Genomic DNA, 16,947 nt, shown 5'->3' with positions numbered 1-16,947 from the left:
ATCATCGGGACTTTAGATGATGATAACGAATTTGAATTTAAACATATTTTTTTTTACAAAAAGAAAATGTCACTTCCATATAACAAACGCATTTACTATAGTTTCTCTTTGTTAACGAATGCTTTTGGAAACAAAGCTTAGATATGAAACTCAACATTGTGACGTCACAATCCAACTGATCCTATACAGGCGATGAACGAACTGATTCTTTGTCTTTTTCAACTTTGGGCCTACTGGACGTGCTTCAGCAACAAAAAGTTTTATATAAAGTGATTTTTGAAAGCCACTATCAACATATTGAAATAACTACTATAGCAATAGAATCATGTAAGTAGCTGCAAATGCTTTTGTGTAATTTATTGATAAAATGTATTGAATACAAATATTTTTTCTGTTTTTCATATTCGGGAGAAATAAATAGTTAATCGGGGTATCAGAGATATTTTAATGTGTCTATATATATGTTTCTGCAGCAGATAGATAGCAGATTGGAACGAAAAGAATTAATTTAAACAAACAGCATAATAAATAACTCTTTCTTTTTAGGTTACGTGGTGATCAGCATTCATATTTATGAATTTAGGGACACAAAATACACGTGTTGAAAAGATTATTTTACTGATTAATAATAAAATAATAACTTGACGTTTCGACCCCTATATTGAGGTCATCTTCAGAAAGTATTAGAAAAAGCTACATGCTGTTGCACTCTATACAAGTAAATTACATCTACGTTGTTAACTAATCTTTTTTTTCTTAGCCTGCCCTCTAGTGATAAAAAATAAAAATAAAATAAAATAATAAAATAAAATAAAATAAACAAAAAATAAAATAAAAACTACAATAAACTCTGCTAAAGTCCTCACGTACTAGGATTCTTCTGGAATTATACAGTTTATATTGTTATATTACGATTATCTTCTGGATTTGTACAGTACAGGTTGCTATTGAATGTTCAGGAGGGGAAAAAAAACACTTCACCAAGTCTTCTTGTATTGAGATTTTTCTTCGTGGTTGCTATGAAGGTTGTAGATGGGTCCTCCATATTCTTGGAATTGTTAGGCCATCATTTTTATTCAGATTCGGATCATGTTTGAGCATTTCATATGCTTTCTTGAATTTCCGCTCGAACCAGGTTTTGGTGCGGTGTAGGGACTTGGTACTGGGGGGGGTGGGGGGGGGGGGGGGTGGGGGGGGGGGGGGGTGGGGGGGGGGGGGGGTGGGGGGGGGGGGGGGTGGGGGGGGGGGGGGGTGGGGGGGGGGGGGGGTGGGGGGGGGGGGGGGTGGGGGGGGGGGGGGGTGGGGGGGGGGGGGGGTGGGGGGGGGGGGGGGTGGGGGGGGGGGGGGGTGGGGGGGGGGGGGGGTGGGGGGGGGGGGGGGTGGGGGGGGGGGGGGGTGGGGGGGGGGGGGGGTGGGGGGGGGGGGGGGTGGGGGGGGGGGGGGGTGGGGGGGGGGGGGGGTGGGGGGGGGGGGGGGTGGGGGGGGGGGGGGGTGGGGGGGGGGGGGGGTGGGGGGGGGGGGGGGTGGGGGGGGGGGGGGGTGGGGGGGGGGGGGGGTGGGGGGGGGGGGGGGTGGGGGGGGGGGGGGGTGGGGGGGGGGGGGGGTGGGGGGGGGGGGGGGTGGGGGGGGGGGGGGGTGGGGGGGGGGGGGGGTGGGGGGGGGGGCTAGTCCCTACTATCTGTTTTAAAACCTTAGCAACCTATCTTGCTTCTTCACATCCTGGAATTTCACACCCTTAGAGGAATAGGTGCCATTATCTTGGGGAGGGGGGGGGAAGACTAAAACCTCTGTGCTTGATTGTTAGATAACATAAAATTTCAGTTGTAATACTGAAAAATAAATAATCCCATAATATAGAAACAATTCTACACCACTAGCAAATGCAATATTTGAGCTACTATAAAATGGCGGTTGTGATACAGCCAAAAGTAATTCCTGTGCAGATATTAACTGCACCATCAGCAATCTTAATATTTATTTTAAAAAATCCAGTGCTAGTGGAGGTGAAACCACCACTAGCACTGGCTTTCCATTCCAAAGGAAAGAAAACCGAAGTACTTATCTTTCTGAAATCAAAGTATCATCAGTGGGAGCCAGACCAACAAGAAAACCAAGGTTAACGAATAATATTTCTGGCTAGATGGGTGAAGAAAAATTGCTTTTCGTATTCCCCTTTGTCTGAAATGAAAAACTTTGAATGGAGTGTTTATGAGCCACATGCTCGCCCAGTGAGCTGTGTTCAGCTATACTGAAGATATATTTTTTTGGCCTTTTATATTTGTAGTTTTTTTCCGCTTCATTATATTCCGAAGCTTACTTGATCAACGGGTTTGGGTGGTTGCTGGTCTTGGTAAAGAACTTCACTGCTAGATCTAGTAGAAGGGAAGAGATGTAAGGAATGTTGACTTCTCTATGGATCTGAGTGTTTCTGATAAACCAAGGGGCATCCAGAATCATTCTCAGGCACTTATTCTGCAATCTGTGTAGTTTTAGAATATTTGTATTTGCGGTGTGGCTCTATGCGGGGGACGCATAAGTGATGATGACCGGTCGAATCACCATCTTGTAAATTGTTAATTTTGTTTGTGTATCCAATTTGCTTTGTCTGTTGATTACAGGGTAGAGTTGGGCTATGACCTTAGATGTCTTCGAGGTAATGTGTCTTATATGATTGCTGAATAGAAGTTTTCTATCCAGGATCACTCCGAGATATTTGACTTCACTCTGCCACGGAATCTTAACTCCCAAAAGATGAATGTCCTCCATATTGTGGATTTTCTTCCTTGTAAACATATGTATACTGGTTTGCAATCTTCTAGTTGCCAGTTTTGGGCTCACAGATCTTGCCATTAATGCAGTATCATCTGCATATAATGCAGTGAGTGTTGTTCTAGGGTTCAGAGGGATATCTGCTACGTAGATTGAGAACAGGAGAGCGGCCAGAAGAAAGCCCTGAGATACTCCTGCGAAGACCCTGCGTCTGGACGAAATCGATTCTCCGTTTCTGACCTGCATATATCTGTTTTTCAGGTATGAGTGCAGTATTCTTATCAACTTGATTGGAAAGCCGAACTTTATGAGTTTATAGAGAAGACCTTGATGCCACACTTTGTCAAACGCCTTCTCTGCATCGATGAAGATGGCAGCAGTACTGATTTTCCAATTGAAACCTTTCGTAATGATTTCTACTAGCCTGTGGATTTGTTGAGCTGTACTATGGGCCTTGCGGAAGCCAAACTGCACGTCAGGCAAAACTCCTAACCTATCCGTTTCTGCTTGGAGTCTTGTGAGGATCACTTTCTCTGCTACCTTTCAGAGGCTGAAAAAAAAACCAGGCTGATTGATCTGTAGCTCTCGGGAAAGTGAGGGTGTTTTCCTGGCTTCTTCAGTGGCATGATGGTGGCTGTTTTCCACGCAGTGGGAAAATGCTGTAATCTGAAAATAGCATTGCTTATATTGACGAGATGAACTATGGCCTTTCTTGGGAGTAGTTTTACTATTCGGTTAGTTATGCCAACAGGTCCTGGAGCCTTTTTATTATTTAGGTGTGTGACGATATTTATTACTTCAACCGGAGTAGTTGGAGTGATGTGTTCAGAATTAACAGTATACTGCCATAAAGATGATCTAACATGCCGGTGAATTTTGTATATAAGGTTAATATTAAGCTTTGCATAAGATGGATTGCAGATTCAAGGTTATCTGTCAGTGTTTCAGCTTTCTCTTCATCTTTGTGAACTGTCCCTTTCTTTGTTTGTATAGGGGGTATGAGTTGCTTTTTGGTGCGGATGGCTCTTAGGAATTTCCAGACGGAGTGATCTTCAGACTTGGTGTTAGCCAGTTTGGATTCCCATTGGTGGTTTCTGTGTTTTTGGAGAACTTCCCAGACCTGTCTGTTTAGGTTATTCAATACTGTTTTGTCTTGTGGGGCTCTGGTATTGTGGTATCTCTTTCTGGCTCTATTTTTTGCTCTGATTAGATCCATGATTTCTTCTGGGATATGGTTGGTTGGGTGGAAGACAGTGGATTGTCTGTCTGATTCTATTGCTTTCTGAATTTGTATGGTTAAGTTATTTACTGCTGAGTCTATCTCTTCCTTTTTACTGATATAATCTGAAAGAACCTTGGCTAACCTATCCCAAGGTATGAATCTGTGTGGAGGAGAAAATTGATCTGATGAACCTAGATTAAGCACTATGGGACTATGGTCAGAAGATAATTCATTAACTGTTTCCAATTTATATTGGTATCTTATATTTTTGAAAATGACAATGTCTAGCACATCTGAGCTACCTGATCGGCTGAAGTGAGTGGGCTAGGTGGGACCTGTCACCACTGCAGAGTTCAGCATTGCGTAGTTGAATAGTGTGTAGCCTTTGGAGTTAATTGAAGAGCTGTGCCAAGCTGTGTGTTTTGAATTGAGATCTCCTGCTATTATTATGGAATCATTTTGTCCAAGTATGGAGTCCAGATCAGTTGTTAACAGAGGAATGCTTTGGGGTATATAAGCAGCATAAATCTTGAGACTGCCAGCATTGCTGGTATGTACCTCCACCCCGGTCACCTCAAGGTTTACGATTTGAGGGTTCACTATTGTATTATGATTCAGGTAACTCTTAATATATATGGCAGTGCCTCCCCCCTCTCGCACTAGTTCAGTCATTTCTGTACATAGTGTATCCATGGATTTTAGGGTTATTTGCTGATCTTAGGTGTGTTTCATCAATCAGGATGATATCGGCACTGAGACGAATCACAAATTCTTGAAGCTCCAAGACCTTGTTCATTAATCCATTCGCATTCCATGCCACTATCATGAGCGACTTGGGTTTAAATTTTTTACTCATGACAGATGGCTGTTATAATGGTTTGAGTGCCTTGGAGGAATCTCTTTCTGGAAGATGGTGAAGGGCTTGTTGAATTCCTGCAGCATGATGGCAAGCGAGGCAGTTAGAACTGATGTTAGGTTGGAACCTTCTGGCTCAAGAGATGTGGGTAACTTAGTGCTTGCAGCCTCAGCATATGTTTTGATCGTAGTTGTGGGTCGTGTTCCTTCCTGCGTGATTGAAGGTGAGGTGTTTCGAACTGGGGGACGGCCCACTAGGTTGCTTATAGTGTCATTACGAGGAGGAGGAGCAAGATTGGCTTTTGCTGACCCTCGATTTTTTGGATTGAAAAGGCATCCCTTGTAGTTGGCAGGGTGAGGTCCTCTGCAATTTGCGCAGCAGGCAGGAGTAGTGCATGGCTTGGAGTAGGTTCTGGTTTGGTGTCCCTCGCCGTACTTCAAACACCTGTAGGCTGCCTTACATAATTTTTGGGCGTGCTCAAACTTTTGGCACCTATGACACTGTCCAGCTGATGCCCTCTTTCTAAGTGGCTCAGTTGTTATTTTGGGTCTACATACTACAATTAGATTGTCGATTTGTTTCTGTGTGTGTTGCTTATTTCCACCAGCACCAAAGGCATTGGTCTTTTATCTGCTCTATCCTGCTCACTTCCACTGTGGATAGGCCCTGTCTAGAAAGATCAGTGCTTACATCTTCAGGAATGATACCTTCAGCTATCACACGTAGCACCACGTTCAGGTTCTTTTCGCTGGGTAAAGTGAAAGTGTGGTATGAGACATTACTATTGTCCATAAATCTGGTCATCTATCTGTAATCCATGACAGTAGTGGGTTGTATTTTAACTCCCTCATCTGAGTTTTTAGCCCATGAGAATGAGATGTTTTGTTCTCTGAGGGCTGACGAGACAGGGATCCATTTTTCTTTATCCCTTAAGATGACTGATGGTATCTTTTCTTTAGGAATATTGAGTGCTTCCATCCCTGTTGTTTTGGGTTCTTCAACATTGGTGGAGATTTTACTCTTCTTTTTGACCATTTGGAATTCTGTATGTGATTCCAAGGTCTGATAACTGCTGTCTTGGGATGTAGCATCTTCCATACTTGGGGAGTGTACAAAATCTGATTGCGTCAGAGTTATGGGATCTTCACTTATGTCATCTATATTTTCCTCTGTGACTTCTGAAGGGGGGGGGGATGTGTCAAAGAGCTTGACTTTTCCCACCCAAGCAGCTTTCCTAGTCTGAGGAATTCCTTGTATACGTCCTCGAATTTAGCCTCATTCAGAAGTTTTGCCACGACAACAATAATTTAGAAATGTGTAAAGACACAGATGGAGAAAGAGTAGAGATTGCTCAGGTGTCCCGAGCAGGTTACAGGTAATCCTGTGGACTTTTGAGGGTCCATTAGCAAATCCCGTAGACACTCTCTGGTGTCTACCAGCAATAAAATACAACTAGCTGTCCTACAGTAGGGAAAAGGAGTGTCACGAATTCACTTGGCTAAAGATTGAAATCCTACCTCCCTAAATAAAACTATAAATCCACCACTGGTCCTCATTGCGGGTGGGGCCTTCCTGCCATTAGACCACTTGCATGTTTCATGCAGAGGGGAGAGACAGTAGGAAACAAACTGTGCCTGCACCAGCGCTATGTGCATTTCGTGATAAATCTTGTAAACAAACTAATCAGGCTCAGTCTAAAATAATACGTCCGCTCACATCAAAAGCCAAAAGGTGTAACACCTCATTACTAATTACTCTAGTTTAGAACTAGTTGTTGAAAGTTTTTTTCATTTGATTATACTATAAGTTAAAGATGCCAACAAATTATATTCTTGATTTCATCCTTTATCCAAGTGTAAGTAAACAAAGTTTTCAAGTGAAGTAACTTCACTACTGGGCTACTTGTATATAGAGGCTAATGACTTCACATCAGTTACCTTAGAAATTAATGATGTAATTTCTTGGCATATTTAACTTATAGTATAACCAAGTGAAAAAACTTTCAATACAAGTTGTAACTAAATTGGAGCAGATGGGATTGGATTCTAGATTATTATTTTTATTCTTATTATTATTTGACACCTCCAGGGAGTCCAAAGACTCATCGAGGGAGGACACCTGCTCTACAACTCTGTCTCCACCAATTGACTGCACCAACTCCATCTACTGCCTACCAACACTATTATTTCCACAGACAATCACAAACATCCATGCCCATGGCGGGATTCGAATCCACAGTCCTTTGGCTGGACAGCAGATATGCTAACCACTCAGCCAACCAGGCTGGCAATTAGCAGGTTAGGTAGGTGGCGTTCTCAAAAAGATGTTAACAAGTTGAGTATGGTGGTGCAGTATCCTGGAAGAGTTAAGTCACTAATTGCATGACACAGAAGTCTGTTTTGGAGCCATTGTTATTTACTTCTATATTAATGATAATGGTATAGGTTTAACTGGTGATATGCAACTGTTTGCAGATGATGCAAAATTGGGGAGAATAATGCAGAGTCAAGCAGAAATAGATCAATGGGCAAATGAGTAGAAATATAAGTACACTGTTGCAAAGCATAAAATTGTGAAAGTGGTATCCCAAATAAGATTAGAAACCAGGTTTTTCCAACCAAAGGTATCATTGGTATTAACTGAGCTACAGACCCTGTTGGTTGGTGAATGGAGACAATATCCAATCAGCCAGCTAGGCTATCAGTCATGATGATAACTTCATTAGAATATTTCATTCTGGTGAAACAAGTTTTATTCTTAAGAAGAATGGGAGGGACTGGAAGGGAAAGAAACAGCTGTGAATTTAAATACTAAATACTCAGGAACTGGCAGTATCATTTTCTGGTTCTTCAATGAAAGTCTTGCAAAAAAGTGCCTAAAGACAGGAGGGAGAATAAGATTGTGCCATTGTAGAAGGTTGGTTGTAAAATGGATGCATGATATTGCAGACTAATTTGTATATTTTTTCAGTAAGTGTTAAGATTTTTAGGGTTCTTAAATAGAGTTTGGCAGAAGAACGAAGATATATATATATATATATATATTTTTTTTTTTTTTTTTTAATGGAGCTTTTTGTTTCAGTAGTCTAGTAATCTATTTATAAAAGCAATAGGAGGCATTCATGAGGGAAATGCATATATTGTGAATTTTCTGGATTTTGAAAAAAAAAAAAAAGTTAAAAAAAAAAGCATTTGACAGTTTGTTGCATGGTACACTGATAATTTAAGTTTCAGTAAATGAGTTTAGATATTGGATTATCTAAATCCAAACTTGCTACATGTGGAATTCCATAAGGATCAGTTCTCCCTGCAATCCATTGACTATCAATAGATTGCAGGGAGCTATTCAGCTTTTTTTGCTGATGATATCTGCATGAGAGTATTATTTGGGATGGTTCTGATGAAGTGAGTACTGAGACCTCATTTTTTGTCAAAAAAGGTATAAAAAATTTATGCTGTTTTTAACAAAAAATATATTTTTGTTATACTCTTTTAAAAATTTAATTTGGTATGTTTTAATTTAGTTTATTAATAATTCTGTTATTTTAATAAAAATTTTAATAGCTTTGTTGTATTCGTTTAACATGTATAATGTTATGTTAGGCCAAGTCCAAAAGAAGTATTATTGTTATTCGTGACACCTCCAAGGAGTCCCAAGACTTATCACAGGAGGACACCCACTGTATAACTCCTCGTCTCCACTACCAAACCGCTACTACCAATCAACTACATCAGCACCATCTACCACCCACAACCACCACAAGTATTTTTTGTCTGAAAATTGCGTGTGTTCTGAGGGGCCAATTTGTCTGTATGCGGGATTGAAAACTCGAGTTTCTGGGAGAAAAAACCCTGCTATTATGAGATCAGCTAACTCACCGTCAAGTAGTAATAGGACAAAATTATTCCACTTTATGAGGAAGATGATAGGACTAAGGCTTAAATTATAGGCCAGTCTGTGTCTCTTGAAGTTATGATTAAGCTGTTGGAGAAGTTAGCATAGACCATGATTCAGAATTGGGTTGATAACAGCAGCATTTTTTTTTTTTTTTTTTTGAATGGACAGCATGGGTTTGCTAAAAGGTGGTTACATTTTAGCAGTCTCCTTACTTATCTTAATAAGGTGGAAAATGCATTGGACAAGAGGGAGAGATGCACATAATGGTATATTTTGATTTTGTGATGTCTTTTGATAAATTTTGATAATTAAATTTTGAGTTATAAATGTTAATAACTCAAGAGTCTGGTTTCTGTTTTAGGATCATTGTTGTTTAACTTGTATGTTAATGATATGGAGAAATGTTTGAATGATGATATGTAGTTGTTTGTAGATGATGCAAAACTGGAAAGAACTGTGGGATAGAGTAGATGTCATTTTACAAGAGGGACTTAAAAAAAAGAGAGGGAGAGGCAGGTGGTGGGTTTGTCAGTTAACTGCTGCAAAATGTAAGTTCTTAAAATCTGGGAGCAAAGATGGGATGCAAGGTATATAATTGGTGGTGTGAATAACTTATAGGAAATGGAAGAGATAAAGGTTCTGAGGGTATCGGTGGATAAAGACCTAAATTCAGGAGAGACATTGCTAAAATTGTCAGGGTGCATAACAACAGATTATGGCAATGATGCTGAGGTCACTGATATCTATAAGTAAAGAGATTATGATTTCATTGTGTAATGCTTTGATCAGTCCACATATGCATTATTGCGCACAGCTCACTATTTTTCAAAAAGGTGAAGAGAGATTGGAAAGGGTCTGGAGAAGATTGACTAAGGGATTTCTGGTCTCTGGAATGTTGAATGTGAATCAAGATTAAGGAACTGCAATTTGCAGCTTCCAGTGGATAAATTCTAGAGTCTCTAGGGCCATCTCTAGATGATGTGAGCAAAAGAGAACAAGGAATAGGCTTTTTGCACCCCACCACTCTCCATGCAAAAAAAAACATTATATGACACCTCCAAGGAGTCCAAAGACTAATCAAGGGACTCTACAACTCTCTGTCTCCACTACTCAAACCAAAAACTACACCAACGCCATCTACTGCCTGCCACCACCACTAGTATTTTCACAGATAATCACAAACATCCATGCCCATTGCAGGATTCGAACCCGCAGCCTGATGTCAGGAGAGCAAATATGCTAATGACTCGATGATTTAATGGTTATGACGAGACCTTCCGCAATGAGTTGTTTTTGACTCCATGGAAGTGTGATGAAAATAATACTAATAAATGTTAATAAAAATGAATAAATTTTTATTAATAAAAATTTTAATAAAAATCTTACATTTCTTAATATATAATTCTAAGTTTTATAATGGTCCCATAATGATTCAGTATCTTAAATGCCTGTTATTATTTTAGGTCAAGTCCATGCGCCTTCAGGTTATGCCCACTGTTGATAGACGATCACCTAGTGAGTCTTCAGCAAGGCTGCCATCCCTTGATCAAAGATTAAAGCAACAGACTGAGGAGATCCTTGATGCCATTCTTCCTCCAAGGTAGGTTATTGAAACAAGCAACTTACTGTAATTTGTGGATCAGTAGCTGAATCAGAAAAAAATGAATTGTGTTGAGGAAAGGACTATTATTATTATTATTATTATTATTCCTGACACCTCCAATATAACATTATAACATTTAATTTAATATCAGCATTTCCTTAGTTTATTCAAGCTTGTGATCAATCCTGGTATTAACTTCTTTGCTTATTAGAAATTTAATAATTTCTAATTATATGCGAAGTTAATTCCTCCTTCTCAAATAGGTTGTAATTTTGGAATAGGGTAATGCATTGTGTACCTTTATTACATAAATGAGAGTGAGAGAATAGGAATAAGAGAGAGAAAGTAACCATTTAAACAGTAGAAGAGAGGGAATGAGAGAGGTATGGGAATGCTAGCAGACAAGAGGATGGAAACAGTAGAAGAGACGGAATGAGAGAGAGATATCGAAGTGCTAGAAGAGGAGAGGATGGAAACAGTAGGAGAGAGATGGAATGAGAAATGGATATGGAAGTGCTAAAATTGGAGAAAATGGAAACAGTAGGAGAGAGGGAATGAGAGAGATGCATGGGAGTGCTAGAAGAGGAGAGAATGGAAACAGTAGTAGGAGAGAGAGGTATGGGAATGCTAGAAGAGAGAATAGCAGTAGAGGAGAGGGAATGAGAGAGATCTACGGGAATGAAAGAAGAGGAGAGAATGGAAACAATAGGAGAGAGGGAATGGTAAGAGGTATAATGTATGGCAACTCAATGATCCGTGGTGTTCAAGATAGGATGTGTGAGGAGTGTTTGCCAGGAGGAACAATAGAAAGGGTGGCTATGGCAATTAAGAGAGGTGAAAAGGTGGATGAGATGATTGTGATGGTAGGAACAAATGACTTCAGTGGTAATGTAAGTCGGGCAGCGAGAGATATGAGATTTTTGCTTGAGGCTGTACGGAAGAAGACACAGAGAGAGGAAAAATAGTGCGCGTGTTGCCTAGGTATGATAATGATGAGCTGAGCAGAAGAGCGGTGATATTGAATGGCATAATAGCGAGAATGTGTGACAAAAGAGGACTGGTATATGTGGATGCTTGGAGTGCGTTTGAGGAAAGAGAGGAATTGTATGCGAGAGACGGCTTACATTTGAATGAGGAAGGACGTAGGCATCTGGAGAGATTGCTGTTCTGAACGAGTCAGTGTGTCCCAGGTAGGATGATAGCAGGGGTGGCCTCTTGTGGGAATGGATACTTGGTAGAAGGGAGACGACATCAGGTAACATCGAGTCCAGTGGAGTCTAGAGGGGATAATGCTGGGTATAGAAACAATGGCATTTATATGCTTTATACTAATGCCAGGAGTATGTGGAATAAGGGAGAGGAATTGGTGGTGCAGATAGCATCAGCCTGGCCAAAAATTATTGCGATTACTGAGACGTGGTTGACAGAAGAGGATATAATAACAGGAATAGAAGTCACTGGGTACAGCATTTTTCGACAGGATAGAGGGGAAAGCGTGGTGGTGGTGGTGGGGTACTGCTTATGATAAGTGACGACCTATGTCCTCTAAGAGTGGAGGCTTTGGAAGGCAGTGAGACAAATGATTTTTAGAGCATATGGTGTGAGGTAGAGGTGGGCAAGACAGGATATTTAGTGGGGTATTGCTACAGACCCAGGAGCACAGAGGATGGGGACTAGGAGATGTTTAGACAGTTAAGTTTGGCAAGTGCAAGAATGATTGTTATGGGAGATTTTAACTACAGTAGTATAAATTGGAGAGAGGAAGATGCATGTAGCAATAGGGGAATGGAATTTCTAGAATTCTTGAGGGACAAATGTCTTAGGCAACATGTAATAGAGGTAGCAAGAGGTTCAAGAGTTTTGGATTTGATCATAGCATCAGAGAAGAGTTGATAATAACTGAGATGACATCTTTCCCACCAGTTGGAGAGAGTGACCATGTGGTTTTCACTTGGAAGATGAATAGACATGCAGGAGTATCAAAGAGAAGGGAACATATGTGGAATTATAAGACAGGTGATTATAATAGTCTTAGACATCAACTTGGGGAAGTTTCATGGAGGGAGGAATTGGAAGGACGGGATATCATTAGTGCTTGGGAAATTGTGAAGGGATATTTGTTAGCAGTAATAGTAAGCTGTATTCCACAAGTGAAGAAGAGAACACAATTTGGTGTAAAGTGGATGACAGACAATATTAAACAGGAGCTGCATGTGAAAAAGAGGCTATGGAAGAGATATAAAGAGACTGGTGAAGAGCAGATGCATGAAGAATATAAGACACAGGCCAGAAGAGTGGCTAGTGTGGTAAGGAAAGCGAAACTGGAATATGAGAGGAGATTGGCCCTAAGATCCAAGAAAATCCTAGGGAATTTTTTAGCTATGTGGCCAGTAAGAGGAGAAATGACTGTGGAAGAATGATATTGTGGGATAAAAATGGGAATAGAGTGACTGATGCAGAGGACATAGTGGAATTGTTCAATGAACACTTTATTGGAGTATTTCAACCATTACAGACTTGCGGGCCACATTCAACTTTTATTTTTAACAATTATTTTTAATATTATTTTAAAAAATAATAATTTATTTTTTAAATTTATTTTAAAAATTAAGAGAAAATAGTGAGGAAAAAAAAAACTTTTTAAGTTATCATTTTATTATATCAATCTTAAAAAACACAGAAATATTTAAAGTTTGAGATTACGATATAAAGTACGATATTCTCGTAATGATGTCTGATATATTCTTTTATAACAGCAACAGTCTTATGACAGATAAGACAAAGGGGATTATCCTCATTTTCAATAAAGAAGTGCTTGCTGTTCCATTCATCATTAAACCTTCTTCTTTCATCTGCAATTTTATGTTTTCTTGAACCCATTTTTGAAATTATTTTTTAGAAATATATATCCTCTGAAAATAATAGTTGATGTTATTGAATTATATTAAAATATGGACCAGGGAACGCGACTGAAAACGTGAACCAAAATCTCTGTTTTCATCGGATGAAGTCGCCTGGTTATCCCCACTCACTCGGTTGACTCGCACCAATTTGCACAGTGATATCACGAAGTATAGGTATAAAATTATTTTTAATTTATTATTCATATTATAAAATGTAAAAAAAAAAAAAAAGAAAGAAAATCAGCTAACGCCTTTATAAAATGTATTATTTACATAATTCAGCATACAGGGCCATGTGCCATGGAAGTATGGTTAACCTTTTGCAGGCTGCCAAAAATGCATGTTTGGGCCGCATGCCCCCATTTGCCGACCCCTGATATAGAGAATGAAGAGTTACTTGTAATGAGAGAGAGAGAGAAATAGCACGCTTATGTGGAGTTCCTTATAGGATGAACTGTGAGCTTGAGAGATTCTAGATTCTGGAAACATCTGGTGAATTGTAGCTGAAAAAGTTGCAAGGAAAGATAAAGGAATGTCTATACTCTTCTTTTCCTGCTGAAATCAGCAAAAACAAAAAAAAAAGGGAGAGTATGGACAGAATTTTGTAAAGAGACTCCATGAAAAGAGAAATATTTGATGAAAGTATGATGAAATCATGTTTTCCAGGTGCAAAAATTAATGATGTTAGCAAAACTATTAAGTTGCTGAAAGGTAAAGTGAAAGTGTTGATCATTTTGGCAGGTGCAAGTAGATTTGAAAGGTGACAAGTATAATATGAGGGAATTTGAGTGAAACAAACGTGCTCCATACTGAGAATCAAATATTTCTGTGCTGTAGCACAGAAATATTAGACATCATCTAGACTGTATTAAATTCCATGAGCCAGAATAATCTGGACTTGCCGAACTCATCTCCTCCAAACATAGAATTCTTTGGAAAAAGATTAAAGTCCTATTTAAAAGCTATTTTGTTATTGAGTAGTTGCATAAAGAAAGCTGTGAAATCTTGTGGCATTGCTCATCTGAATAAATCTGATGGGCTTAACCTTACTCATTGAGTTTATTCGCTGCACTCACCATTGATAACAAAGAAATACTGAATACAAAAATAGAAAAATAGAAAAGAAATCAAATCAAACCACTTCTTGTTTAATGGTTCATTGTTCTTTCTCAAACAGTGTGCCATAACTACTGTGTTTTAAACATATATAAAAATGACATTAGTACTTTAGAGCAGTTTTGACATGCTACTTCACATTTTTGATGTGTAACTGACACATTCTCTTTGTTAATTCATCAGTTATGTTATTTATTTTGTATAAAAAATAATAAAAATCCATCTTGTAGCACTTAGGAGGGCGAAGGACACTAGCAGTACTGTGTTTACCACAGTGTCATATTACTATGTGTGCAGTCATGTGCACATCATAGTGAGATACGAGCTATTAGCGTAATTACTTAAAATTACTTTAAAATAAAATATATTCTTCGGTTTTGTTTCATGAAAAAATATCGTTTATTATCAATAAAATTATACAGTTTAGTATAATTCAAAATTACTTAAAAATAAAATCCATTATCATAAGCCCAATAATGTTCTAAAATAAAAACTATAACAAATGTTATCTCTTTAATTGTAATGTCCAAATATTTAAAGAGACAGAGTAAACACGATAAGCACTACGAACACTCTACTACTGGTGCAAACTGCATTTAAACAACAGTGTAACTGCGCAATGGACAGTGCCGCATTACGCTAATAGCTCACATCTCACTATGACGTGCATATGATTACGCGTATAGTAATATGAACTGTGGTAAACACAGTACTGCTAGCGTCCTTTGCCCTCCTAAGTTATGCAAGATGGATTTTTATTATTTTTTATACAAAATAAAAGAATTGTATAGGATTGGTGATGATAAAATTAAATATTACAAGCAAATATAAATAAATTAATAAATATATTTATATATCGAGAAAAATTGGGGGTGCTGCAGTTCCGCAGTGCCTATACTGCCCTGGCATGGAGATTTAAAAATTTCTACACATATAAATCTAAATAAATATATGTGTATGGCTCAGTAGAAATGATGTTTGCATTCTCTGTGCTTGGCCACCCAAAGGAAGACTTGAGTTCTAGTATAGTCGTTGGCTAGGGGGATTTTTTTCTAAGCCTTTCTTCAACTGGTACCAGAGTTAGTTAATCTCTGTCATGAGCAAGTGGGTTTATCTTCCTGAAAATCGATCATAGAACTCACGCTATTTGAGACAGTAACATATTGTGTTAGGGAACATGAAATGGAAACAAATGTCAATCATCTCTTCATCAGATGTCACTTATAATTAGTGATAGTCTTGGACCAGCTATCTCTGATTGGCTACTGGTGGAGACTGCCCCAAGTTCAATCTCCAAAAGTTAGATTGGCTAAAATGACCTACTACACCCTATAAGGGAATAAAAGGTGTTAGCTGATTTTGATTTTTTGATTTTAATATATATATATATATATGTGTGTGTGTGTGTGTTTAAATAAATTTTTTTACCTCGGGAATAATGTATATTAGGATTACCAAATAATAAATTAAACGGTAGCCCCAATATACATTATTCCCAAGGTAAAAAATTTATTTACATCTATATCTCCTCCAGAGATTATTCAAAATAAAAACACCTTTTAGCAACCTGCATAGGTAAAGTTGATAAGGCTCTGTATTACTAAAACCTTGGTATTTAGGGTCTAGCTGCTCACTGAGGAGACCTCAAAAAAGATTAAAACCGGTCTGGATAGTGACCCCACCCATAATGTATTGCAGTATACATCTCTTAGTGAGATGTGCTTTACATTATGGAAAATACTAAGAATAGTGATCAGAGCTTTACCCACCTTTATAATGAGTTGCCCTGGTGTTGCACCACCTTTAGACTTGAACTACGTTTCAGGCGCAAACTTAACTGTTTGCTTACTTGGGATTAGGAGTAAATAACCAAGTTTATAAAATTACTTGGTAACCCTAATATATATATATATATATATATATATATAAATTTAAAGAACAATAAAATTGTTTTATTCACTCAATAGGGAATACGAAGAAAGTGGTCAGTTATGGGTGCAGCATGTATCCCGCACACCAGCTACCAGAATGGATGTTGTCAATCTTCAGGAACAACTTGATACTCTACTTAGGCAGCGGCAAGCTCGAGAAATGGGAATATGTCCTATTAGACGTGAATTATACGACCAGTGTTTTGGTAATCCCCTCCTTGTTTTTTTTTTTTAATTTTTATATATACTTGATTTTCATTACAAAATAAGCAAATCTTTATTAAATGGAAAATGATCAAATGAGACTATAGGATGAAAGAAATACAAAATAAGTTATTGTGAAGATTTTGTTGATAGTTCCATCATTTTATCCTGAGATTAGCTTACATCTGTGGTGGAAAATAATTCAAAAAGTAGAAATAATTATTTCTCAACATGATAAAAAGGCCTTTAAAGTATGTTGCTTTCCATTTATATATCAGTGTTATTTAGTTTTCATTAATGAAACTGTTTAAGAAATGAAGCTATCATAGTTAGGTTGAGGGTAGGAGTACCGATGATGATAGCATCCAAAATGAATAGGAGACAGGCAGGAGGGTGGCTGTTCATTTGAAGCAATCTGGTGTGAGATTAAGGCCAGAAGGACAAAA

The 16,947-nt window shown here is 38.6% G+C and overlaps 1 protein-coding gene across 1 annotated transcript in view; it reads left to right on the top strand.

Annotated features, from left to right (window-relative positions):
• Window positions 1-1,904: 1,904 nt before the first annotated feature.
• Window positions 1,905-16,947, top strand: part of LOC150097464 (33 kDa inner dynein arm light chain, axonemal-like) — a 78,827-nt gene continuing 63,784 nt past the window's right edge. The window contains exons 1-3 of the mRNA XM_090406927.1: window positions 1,905-1,928; window positions 10,208-10,344; window positions 16,334-16,503. Coding sequence (XP_090263053.1) covers window positions 1,905-1,928; window positions 10,208-10,344; window positions 16,334-16,503 — 331 coding nt within the window. The remainder of the gene's footprint in view (window positions 1,929-10,207; window positions 10,345-16,333; window positions 16,504-16,947) is intronic.

Source organism: Typopeltis vanoorti, chromosome 17 (genome assembly GCF_054136105.1).
Source record: "Typopeltis vanoorti isolate ZY-2024b chromosome 17, IOZ_Tvanoo_1.0, whole genome shotgun sequence".
Classification (NCBI taxonomy): Eukaryota; Metazoa; Arthropoda; class Arachnida; order Uropygi; family Thelyphonidae; genus Typopeltis; species Typopeltis vanoorti.
This window is presented reverse-complemented; position numbering and strand designations above follow the sequence as displayed.